Genomic DNA, 12480 nt, shown 5'->3' with positions numbered 1-12480 from the left:
AGAGCATTTGATGTCAGTTGCGGTGTGCACAATAAGTATCAGGTGGATGGTGAATCAGAGGTTGTTGCCTTTGTTTCTTTAAGGCTGACGTGATGCCAGTGGAATGTGGTTTGTTAAGGTTGTGTTCAACTCTCTGTTTGCTGCCATTCCTATCAGTATTTGTTTTTGTTTTTTTCAAGAGAGCAAGAGTGTGTGTGACACAGACAGTGAGTGGATTTGAAATTTTATCGTTTAGTGGATGTGTTCTGATCTGCTCATTCTCCTCCAGGTTTCTGTCGATTGACACCTCATCCACGCTCTCCGGGAACTTGGACCATCTATTTTGAAGGAGCCGATTGTGACCGTCACTTCTCAGCTGACACGTCAGAACTGGTAAGTTATTAAGCCATTTAGATAGATAGATAGATAGATAGATAGATCTTTTTGATGTCAGTTGCTAGTGTGTGTGTTCTGACAAGTTAACATTCTCTTAGGTTTCAGCCAACACTAGTTACACCACGGAGGGCAATATTTAACCATAGTGCCCAAGAACCGGCTGTAAATTATATCTTTCTCCTCACCCTGAACACACAAAGCCCTTAAATGCTCCTCCTCCCCTGTAATTAGTCTGTTTCTCGTATTTTTACATAAGTGAATTTTTTTGTTACATAATGTCATAATCTTATTTTTTATTTATTTTTACACAATGTCAGTCAGCCCTACAGCAGACAAAGCTGGAGCTCGGAGCGCGTTTAAATACCACAGAGAAATCTGATGAATGCAGCTTGATCATGTGCCAAACCAACCCACCCACTCCCACATCCTTTTCTTACAGCCATCCCAGGACCAATGCTTACCGTAAACTCACATATTGTACCTTGTTTGCAGTTTCTGGTCGTACTGTGCATTATTTATAACACATTATTTTAAAGATAAAAAAATATGTTTATGATCAAGTGATCACTTGAAGCATTGTTCCTTGTTGACAGACATCAACTATAGGCTGGGGAAAAAAATGTTCACCAATAGCAAATGGGTATTTAGACACTATTTTAGATTACTGATGGAGCTGAGTTTCTAGTAGTCTATGCGTTCATTAATTAAGATAGCAATGCCAGAAAATCCTTTTCAAAAGGAACATGCTTTAACAAAGCTAAAATTGCTTGCCCTATTGCCTATTGTAAAACCTTACCAAAAGCATCCAAGGACATTTCTTGCATTACCCATCAGTGTTCATAAAGCTCCACTGTGCTTTAAACCAGCTCTGCTCCCACCCCCAAAGCTGTACTCAACAATGCGGACGGGCAGCATAGCTAAAGGTCCCTGTACAATGAATGCGTGCCATGTGCACCATTTACACTTTGGGGCTCGCAAAAGTAGAGGTAGTGGTACGGTGCCTCTCTGTGGGAAGCTGGTCTCTTTCTCCCAGGCCTGGCCTGTGCGTAAGCGAGACCACTGAGGCCTGATGCACTCTGGAGCCGACACATGTGGCTTTCATTCTTGACTCGTCTCCAGCGCCCGCCGTTTCGCTCTGCGGTCGGCTGTGCTCTGAGAACCAGCAGTGGCAGAACCTCCCTAATTCTCTCTCCTCCTCCTCCTCTTAGCTCAATTTTCTCTAGGAACAGCCACCAGACGCAGCTTCCAGAAGCAGCGTGGACCTAAAGCCGAAGTTACAATAGTGACCACCCCCCCTACCCCCAAGTAAAATCCCCTGTCTTCTCTCTCTACAGCCAATGCAGAAGGAACCGGAAATTGTGACAGTGACTTTGAAGAAACACAATGGGATGGGCCTCAGTATTGTGGCAGCCAAGGTAAGAACTAATATAACTCCCCTTTCAAAGACTGTGATCTTCTTGCATGGATCTGACCGCTGTGGCAGTGATAAAAATTGATCTAGAGAGTAATTGAATGAAACCCTAAATCCTTCAGGGGGGCATTTGGGTTTTGGCATAGAACTAGATCCGATTAGTTTGACAGTTGATGAGAACAATTTAAACTTTCTGAGGATTGGTTTTTGGTTTCTGATGTTGGTGGCTGCTGTATTCTGAGTGGGAAGTAAAGGAGTGGCATAGTTTCCTAGGCTCAGGTCATAACAAACGGTCTAAACAGGGATGTGCTTTCAAGAGGACATGCTTTTGTTTGATTCAGTCACAAGCTAGTCTGTATGCTTGTCAAACATTCAGATACGAAATGGAATCATAAGCAAATCTTTCTGTTTCCTTGTCGGACTGAACGCTTTTCTAGTATGCTGCTTTCAGCAGAAGGAAATGTCTTCTGGGTCGTCACCCCTTTTACAAAATGCAGTCTATTATGTTGGAGTTTACAGCACAGTTAATATGCTAAAATATTACATGTTTTGCATGATTCGACCAGTTAAACTTGTCAAGCATAGAAAGTTTCGATTCGTTTCGTTAGTTTTGATGTCAACATTGCAAATTAAGGTTTTGTTTATACTCTAAACTCTTACTAGTTTGACTGATATATGCTGTTAGAAAGTGCTTTCAGATCCAACATGGACCAGTTTACGATTTTACTGTGCAAGTAAATATTTCTTAATTTTTCAAACTGGGTTTTTTCTCAGTGGGTTATATGGAACAGACAGTTGCAGTTCAGTAGACTGTCTTTCACCACTTTGGTGGACAGAAGAACGTTTTTCCCACCAGATGTGCGTCAGGTTCAGGGACAGAGAAGAGGCAAGCAAGGGAGGTGTAGAGGGAGGAGAAGGGGGTTAACAGGAACTGTTCGTTTTCATAGCAAAACCTCCCCTTTACTGCTTCTATTTTCATCTGTGAGTGTCTCTGAGGAAGTATAAAGTTTGGTAGAGGTAGAACAAGGGGAAAAGAAAGGAGAGAAGGAGTGAAAAATGGGAGGAGAAGGAAAGGAGGAGTGAAAAGGGGTGTAAGGCATGCTCTCTGGGACAAAGGGGTGGATCTAAAGAGGAGAGGCGATTTGTCCCGTTGTGGAGCTGGGACGCAGCTGGAACTGCGCTAAAACTTCACCTAACTGTTATTGAGTTGTGGGAGTTTCTCTTAAATAACAGTCTGGATGTGGTATTTTCTACACTGGCTTCAGATATTTGCATATTGTGTTGAGCATGTAGCCCAGGAGTTGCTCCTCAGTAGACCTGCCTGCTTTTGAAACAGTTGGATAAGTTTTCGTGGACCGCTATTATTTGATTCCTCCGTTCATTCTCGACTCCGGAGCAGAGCACAGCACCATGTGGTTCTCTGTGGTCGGGAGGAAGGAGCCGGTAAGGAATCACTTGACATGGAGTGTGTGTCTTTTTAATGTGGGAAAGTGAGCAAGTAAACACTGAGAGATTAATGGTGTGCTAAAAAGCACGGTGATTTTAGTTGGATTATAGTTTGCCGTCAGGATTGCACTTTACAATAAGGTTCAATTAGTTAACATTACTTAAATCATTGTGTGTCATAAACTACATAAGGCCCAGTGTTCATTAACGTTGGTTAATTTTCATTCATAAATACACTATTGTTTGTTGTTAATTCATTTTCATTCAACTAATGGTCATTTATACAACAGAAATATTTTAGCATAAGTAAAAATAACATTAATCAAGATTAGTAAATGCTGTAAAAGTACTGTTATTTCTTGTTTTGCTCATTTCAACTTTTTGAAAGATGTTATCACTGTTGCAAAATGGAGATCAGTTGATGACTTCAATCAATTTTCTAGGAACTGAAACATGTGCTTTTGACTATATAGATGCCGGATGAGGACATGCACGCTTGCACACATTAATTCCGGTGAATGTTATCAAGTGTGAGAAAGCAAGGTTTTGCCAATGTAAACAGAGTCATGCGACCAGACTGCACAAACATGTACGTGCACATTGTACAGGTGGTAATTTTCTCTACTGGATCTCGCCACACATTAAAAACTATATCAGTTTACGTACAAAAAAACACAAAAGAGTGACTGTACAGATAAAGAATAGTTTAGCAAGGTGCCTATCTTCATTTTGTCCTGTGCTAGATTGAGATAACGTTGTACTGTACGTTTCTACGTGTTCAAACTTAAATGTGGAAAAAGAAACAACGGTATCTTGTAATCAGAGTCACAGGCGTAATGATTGCAAGCTCTGAACATTGAGTTTTCCACCATGTATTGCAGTGTTAGTAACTCATCATCACTTGTTGCAAACAATCTGGCGGGGTCAGTCCAGCTGGATGGCCGTGCTACCGTCACAGGGCTTGATATGCTCAGGCTGCAGGTGTTTGTGTGATGATAGCTCTTCTGGGATGGTGTTGAGATTCAGGGGGAAGAACAAGGGAAATCCTGACCTCTGTACTTCACATTGACGAGTGCCTACCTGACATTTTCCCACGTTTCTGGATTCATTCTTCTTCAGCCCCGAAATGAGTTGTTGCCACAAGAATCAAAGCCTTCAGGATCGGTCTTCTGTTTTATTGCCAAACCTAACTTTTCAAAGCAAAACTAATTTTTGTTTGTTTGTGTACTTGGTTTGGAGCACTATAGCTCACTGACTTCCTTCTCTGTGCGCTTCTTGATCTCATGTATGACAACAATAGAAGGATGTGACTCCCATACTCGAGCCTGGATTTCCTGAGGACTCGGAGAGTGGAGAACAGAATGTGAGCCCTGCACGGAGTCTCTGCAAACGTTATGTCTCCTAACCTTTTATTAATCTGAATTGATATGAAGAGAAACCAGTATGGCCACCCACTGTGGCGGTGTGCCAAAGACTTTGTTTTGGTTCGCAGGTTCAAAAGAAAACATGGCCATGAAAACACTGTTCTAGGTATCCAGGACTTCTTTCTTGTGGTTTGGGATGAGATCTTTTGACGTTTGTGGGTGCAGCCCCTACTCAAGAACTAGTTCACTTCAGTCCTCAGGCAAAATGAAACCTGACAAGCCCCTACAATTGTCTAAATAGAGATGCTTCAAGCTGTCAGCTTGCGTTCATCAAGATGATCACATTTGTGACATTTCGTACCTTGACTCTGCATGTCCACAGAGCGGAAGGGAAGAGGTAGGGAATTATGACCCTTTGGACACTATTTTCTATTTATAAGTTTACAGATGTGTCATTCAAGAAGGGCTGCATGATTTTAGTACATGAGAGGACAATCCCAAGTTGTTAGTTAGGAAAACTTGGGGGCATTCTTATGTTTGAAACAAAGGATGTCAAGCTTGCACGTAAAACCAAACTCTTAAATTGAGTCGTGACTCATGTCTTGGACATAACTCTGTTTTTTTACAATAAAAGATTCATAGGAGAGACATTTCCCTTGTGTCCAAACACTGATCTGTCTTCTAAATGCACCGCCAGCGGACCGTGAAGGAAGGCAGACCTTTTTGTTTGTCTCTTTCTTAACTGAAGCAAGCAGCCCAAGAGTCTGCAGATCATTAGAGCCGGAATGGAGGCCACTCAGACGTGATTAAGACCGTCGGCTGAAAGCAGCTCATTATTGAAAGCCTCTTGTGTTAGTCATGATATTTTGCACCCACCATTAGCCGACAGCCTCAGCAGTCCATCTGTCTTCCATCCGTCTAGACGTGTCGGTAAGGACCAGCTACGTTCAGGAGCAAACTACTGTCCTGGCTGCTTTTTTCCTGACTGCTGTGTTTGTTGTGGGTGATTAATCGGGGCAGGAAATGATGATGGCGGGTCAAATTTCAGTGAATAGATGTATTTTCTGTTTTCCTAGTGCCCCGTGGACTCCATCATCTCGTTCAGAGGTCAGGCACTGCCTTGACTCCCTGGGGCTGTTAACAAATTACACTTGATCGTTTATGCCTACACGTGCAGCTCCCTGAATCACATCCACAACCGTAAGCCTTAAACAGGAAGCTGTGCGTTTGGCATACGGGTCCCCATACGCCACAAGTGTTTTGAGACTGAAGAGGGGTGTGTGAAGACTGAAGTTCAATTCTACCTCGGTTGCAAGGCACTCATCTTGCCTAAGCTGGGTTTCCAATTTCCTGTATTTGCACTGGCAGGTTTGGGAAGCTTTTCCGTGGACAGGAAGCGTCAGGGTGGGACCTCGAAGCTGTAGACTTTGTTTACTTGCTTCCATGTGGTTTTAGGACCTTCAAAGGAAACTAAGTTCTGTGGTTTGAGCATCTGCTCCAAGTACTGTTATCAGTGAACACCTTCAGACTTCAACACCTTCCTGTTAATGTCTAATGTCTGAATTGCAGATGCAAGCATATTTTTCCATGCCGACTATGCCAGACAGCAGCTTGCAGGGTAAATATGTGATTGAACTGTGTTTTTTGTGGTATCACGTTGTGTGAGAAGAAGTTCTTGTAGCCAGTGCTAGGCCTCAAGTAAACAGACTCAGTTCGTCCCCAAGTTTACTGACCTTAACCCTCTGACACACTGAAAGGCAAATAACCTGCTGCTGTGAAGAAACCTGCAGGGATAACGGTTTCTATTTTTGCTTATGAGGCATTTAGCTCCTTTAAAATATTATTTACAACACAAGATGTGTTCACATACTCACATTTGGATATGTCAAGACATCTATTAGCTGCACAGACATTATAAATGTCTTTGAGCTGTGCTCCTGGCAGTGTCCCTGGAAAGATGAGTGTGAAAACAACCACACCTAGAACACAATCCATCCCACACCACACGCTCAGTGACATGCACATATCTATCTATCTATCTATCTATCTATCTTATCCGTCCGTCCGTCCATTTGTTTACCTGTCTGTTATGTCTCTCATTTATAATTTTATCTTTGTCTGTTGTTTTTATATCTGTCCATCTATTTAGCTGTCTATCTGTCTTTTGTCTGTCTGTCTTATGTCTTTTGATCTGTCTATCTGTTTTTCCATCTCTTGTTCTGTCTGTCCATCTATTGTTTTGTCTTTCTCTCTGTCTGTTGTTCTGTCATTTTATCTATTTGTCTTATTATCTGTCTATCATTCTGTTTGTCTATCGCTTTGTCAGTCTTGTCTGTCTGTCCATCTGTCTGTCTTATTATCTTTCTATAGATCTGTTTGTCTGTCTATCGTTCTATCTATCATTATATCTATCATACTGTCCGTAAGGCCTATAAACCCTCAGATCTTAAGCTAGCATTCAAAGTTTGTCTTAAGTTATTATTTTAATTCCAATTATCCATCATGTTTGCTATCTCAATTAAAATTGCACTCAATTTAGGAATTTAATTTAAATGTTAAGGCTGTTCTTAGATCAGTTCTAAATGTTGCACAACCCTGATAAACATATAATCAGTTTAACTAACTTGCTCTTCAAACTTTTTCTCTGTCTTGACCTTAAAGGGAAGAGTGACCATGGAAGACAGTTTGCACTAGTGCCCCCTTTCAGCAACTCTGAGAATGTAACACATATTTGTGTTTTAATGAATAATGTTCTCATTTTGATAATGCAACAACATGTTAAATGAGATTTTGTGCTTGTATACTTGCATGGAGTGTTTTGAGTGCTATGCCAATGATTATTTTGTTGTCACAGGAAATAATAAACTTTAAAAGAGAGCTCAGTAAATTTTGATGACAGTATTCTCAATGAAAGGGTTTCAAATATGCTCTTCTGTTGCTTACAGTCTAGTGATAAAGCTGTTTCTTTTAGAAAGAAACAAGCCCTATCCTAAGTAAAATTGACTTCTTTAGCCTTCCAGCACACAGTAACGAACTCTGTGCCAGTATCACCTCACCCCTTGTTTTAAAAACAGTAGAAATTAGTTCTCTTGTTAACATGCATCTGTTTTTTATCAGTGGCTTTTATAGACCTTACTCAGCTTCATGTTCTGCGTGCCAGGTTTTTGGCTTTGATCAAAGCTAGTTTAACCCAGGTTTCCTAAGGAAAGGTCAGCCGAGTTGATCTCCCACTAGGTCTGCACGAGACTCCTGCGTCAGACGTGTTCAGACAGCATGGAAACCGCCCTGCCTCAGAGCTCAACCTCAGGACTTCTCATGTGTCTTTCACCGCAGGTTCACTCTTTAATGTGGAGAGACTGGTTTTTTGAACGGTTGTTTCTCATCACAGCGTAATACGTACTTTCAAAATCTAATCAGCGCTTTTGGGCTTTGCCAGGCGACATGTATCTCCCTCAGACAAGTTGAGACCTTACAGCAGTTGAGAAGCGGCTCACGTGCACAAGATTGGCATATCTCTATTTATCTCTATTTCAGTTTATTTACTTGTTAATAATAGGCACTCAGTGTCCAATGTGTTGCATTAGGTACTAGTGGTCGACCGATACATCGCCAAGGCCGATATATCGACCGATATTTGGCATTTTTCAAATATCGACCTTGGCCGATAAGTTTTTCTGCCTGGCCAATGTGTTCGAGGCGGGACTTTTATTTTGACGGCGCTGAGAACGGCAGCGCCAGAGCACACAGTGCTCACATTCTCCCTCTTCTTTGTTTGTTGTTGAATTTCACAAACCTTGCAGACTTAGTCGAATCCAGCTGTGAGATCTTGTGAAGTGTGCATTTGTATATTGCCTGATCGTGTGTGCTCTGCGTGACAGTCGATCCGTGCGAATTGAATCCGGACAGGAGGAGAGTTCAGCTTCACTGGAGACGCGTGATCAACTTTAAACTCGTTATTTCAAACTATGCTGATTTATGCATTTGCGCACTGTCATATTCATGTCATTTTTACTGCGTGCTGCATGTAAAATGAGTGTTACTTTGGCTTTAGTTGAAAAAAATATGCTTCCCAATGCACACAAACTTCCTAGATTACCGAGTGCCCTGTTGGTAACAGTGTTTAATTAAAATAAATATAAATTATAATTAAAATAAAAAATTTACTTATATATATATATCGGCTTTATATCGTCCATCGGCCACCCTGCTCTCTAAGATATCAGCATCGGCTGTCAAAAAACCAATATCGGTCGACCACTATTAGGTACTATGTCAGTGTGTTGCAGGCCTTGATGTCTCTTGTGAAATGACATCAGCAGAATTTCTGGCCGATGAAGGTGTGCGGCAGATTTCCAGTGTTTTTGTTTGTTTGCTTGTTTGTTTTAATGGTATCACTGACAAGGAAGTGCAAATCTATTGTGCAGTGTGACAGTCACAGCCAGTCAGAACATATTTGATGCCAAGCATTACACTTCAGAAATAGAAACCATACATTAATTGGTAACACTTTAAAATAAAGTTCAATTTATTAACTAGTAATTATTTTAATTAACTAATTTATTAACATCACTTAATACATTAGGTGAACAACACTTTTACAGCATATATTTATTTATCTACACTTTAAAAAACGATTTTTTTGTGTTTGAGTGTTTTACAAAAAAAAATACTATTTCAGTTTTTCAACTCACTAATTTCACATGAATTCACATAATTCAATGAGCTACTTGCCAATTCTTTGTAGTTGTTTATTAGAAATTTCTGATAAAAAAAATTGTTTCTACAACAAAAATTACGTGTAGTTTAATGTTAATTTCTGCATATACATTAATATGTTAACTTATAAATAATAAATATATTGTGAACTAACATGAATAACAATGAACAATGGTATATAAATATTCATTTTATTAGTAAATTTTTATATATTAAATATTAATGCAGCAATTCATATAAATCAGTATTAAATTTATTCTATATTATTTATTTATTAAACCAATACAAATACAGTCATATCTATATTATTGTTCAGTGTTAATTCATGTTCATTGTTAGTTAGGGATTTCTAATGCATGTACTGATGTTAACAAATTGAACTGTTTCAGTATTAGTTTCATTAAACCAATAATTAAATGATCTCCTTAACTTTAGGCGCTTGTAATGTAGCTAAATGTTTCAAGTAGCTTTCCAAAACTTGGTTAGTATTATCGCTGATCCTTTGGAATACCCCCACCCCATTTGTTGTGTATACTCCCTATGAGGAGGGACCATTGTCCAGGATAATATCTTATCGCCCTCACAACATACAGGAAAGAAGTTACTTGTGCTGTAGTCATCAGAGCACAAAGCGGTAGGTAGTTTTTACACATCTGCACCACAAGATGATTTATGACATCTGATTGCATATTTTTACATTACTGTTTTCCTTATTTCATCACCTGTTCTCACAGTAGACTGGTTTTGTAGCATTTTGATGGTGTTATTGCGTTATTGTCTTTTGAATGTGATGTGCATGCAAATTTCTGTATTTGGTGACCCCACCCTTGATTTAATGCTGTAGGTTCTGTGGAACTTAGTGCTTTTTCTTTTTTTTACTTTTTTAGACTGTAAAGAATGTTAAAATTCAGTTTGGCCGATTGCTTTATAACTGGCATGACCTGTTGATATTTTCCTTATATTTGTGGTTAAATCCTGAACGTTAACTGAGATTTTGTTGTAATGTTTTTGAAAGAAGTCTCTTATGCTCACCAAGGCTGCATTTATTTGATCAGAAACACAGTAAAAACAGCAATATTGCAAAATATTTTTCTATTTTATATAATAAGTGTTCTATTTTAAAATATTATAAAATGTCATGTATTCCTGTGATATAAAGCTGACTTTTCTTTACTGTCACTTTTGACAAATTTTTGAACAAAAAAGCAAAAACAAAATCTTAATGTCTCTACACTTTTGTTTAGTCTTCTCAAATCATATGATAAGGTTTCTGTACAACGACAGATATTTATTAGGTGAAAATATTTCAAATTGTGCACATATTCAAATATGGTGCCTCTAGACACTTTCCACCTGGTTTCACGTTGTTGGTTCTTTTGTGTTTTATGTGTTTATTATTAATTCAAATATACACAAACGAGTGAAGTATTCAATTTTCTCTTTTCTTGTGAACAGTTCCTAAGACAAAAAATTGCATTTAGGTCACAGTGCTGGTTTTGTTATATTTGTGCAGATGTGAGGATTTGTCAGGTGGATGAGTATGAGCAGTTTGTGTTTCTGTATGAGAAAACAGCTGAGATGGCTGGGAATGTAATACAGACCTCACATTTTTATAGTTAATTTTTAGCATGATCCCCCTCAAATAGAACCTCTGGCAGCAGCCAGGGGATTTTGGGTACTTGCTTGCTCAAATAGCAAATCCAGCCATTGGAAAAAACAAATGATACTAACTTGAAACCGCAGTCCTTAAACAAACCCCTTTAAAGCTCATGTCAGTGGTGCTCCGTCAGCTTAAAGCTTTGAACAGACCATTTAACGTGCAGAGTTATGGAGCATTACGTGTTAGAAATGTTATGTTTGAGTGTTGAAACTTGTATGGCATTACTATTTCAAGTCTGCAGGAAGGGCTTCAATGAATGCATCATTTTATCTTGAAGTTAATTACTAGATTTTATTTTGAAAGATGCTTCTCTAGCATGCAGTTGCATTTAGGCTGAGCTGATATCTCAATGGGTGCACAGTCCAGCAGGCAGATGGCCCGTGTCAGATGATGACCTCTGACCCAGGATATAGGATGAAGAATTTTGAGAGGGTTAATCATGGCTAGTTTGAACAAAAACTACTTCAGATCTGCTCTGAATTTATGAATGAGTTTATTTATATGAATGTCTTCACTGCTGGCTCCAGATTTATAGTCTTTCATGAATGAGCGCCTGGTTTCTTTGTCCAGCAGTTTCCACAGCGGAACTAGTGAAGCCTGTAAATGACATTTAGATCTTTCCCAGAGTGCTAATAATCTTTCTTTTCTGTTATTTAGGGTGCCGGACAGGACAAACTTGGCATTTACATCAAGTCTGTTGTCAAAGGAGGTGCGGCAGACGTGGTGAGTTCGGTTTGATTTATATTGTGATGTTCTTTATGGGCAAATGCAGATGCTGTGACCTCATTTCTTCAGAAACCACTAAGTGTGATTTATCATACTTACTAGTGCTATTGAAAGTACTCGGTACTACAGGTGCATTTCAATAAATTAGAATGTCGTGGAAAAGTTCATTTATTTCAGTAATTCAACTCAAATTGTGAAACTCGTGTATTAAATAAATTCAGTGCACACAGACTGAAGTAGTTTAAGTCTTTGGTTCTTTTAATTGTGATGATTTTGGCTCACATTTAACAAAAACCCACCAATTCACTATCTCAACAAATTAGAATACTTCATAAGAATTCACTTCACAATTTCAGTTGAATTACTGAAATAAATGAACTTTTCCACGACATTCTAATTTATTGAGATGCACCTGTATTTTTGGAGTTGAAGCTGTAAAATCTGTAAAATATATATTTTTTTCTTTCATAAAAAGTACAAATCTAGTTCAACCTTGCCGTTTAATGACTGTTTGAGTCTTGTTTTTGAATGTTTCTCTTTAGGATGGGCGTCTGGCTGCAGGAGACCAGTTGCTCAGCGTGGATGGGCGAAGTCTGGTCGGCCTCTCACAAGAGAGGTAATTCTGTAGCATTTGGACTAGGGCTGCACGATAAATCGCATGCGATATTTAACGCGCATCTTGTCAGAAAGCCGGTTCTGTAATCAGCGGTAAATCTCCATCACGTGCGTGCTTTCACATTGAGCAGCATTAACTACACAGAGCCGCTGTTCACTGACGAGCT

General features: G+C 39.3%; 1 protein-coding gene across 1 annotated transcript in view; it reads left to right on the top strand.

The window, feature by feature from the left end:
- Positions 1-12480, top strand: part of LOC107743316 (afadin-like) — a 136113-nt gene that overhangs the window by 101840 nt on the left and 21793 nt on the right. The window contains exons 24-26 of the mRNA XM_016556487.1: positions 1710-1790; positions 11630-11695; positions 12241-12314. Of these exons, the coding sequence (XP_016411973.1) occupies positions 1710-1790; positions 11630-11695; positions 12241-12314 (221 nt within the window). The remainder of the gene's footprint in view (positions 1-1709; positions 1791-11629; positions 11696-12240; positions 12315-12480) is intronic.

The sequence above is a fragment of the Sinocyclocheilus rhinocerous genome, unplaced genomic scaffold, assembly GCF_001515625.1.
Source record: "Sinocyclocheilus rhinocerous isolate Xijiao unplaced genomic scaffold, SAMN03320098_v1.1 scaffold827, whole genome shotgun sequence".
Classification (NCBI taxonomy): Eukaryota; Metazoa; Chordata; class Actinopteri; order Cypriniformes; family Cyprinidae; genus Sinocyclocheilus; species Sinocyclocheilus rhinocerous.
This window is presented reverse-complemented; position numbering and strand designations above follow the sequence as displayed.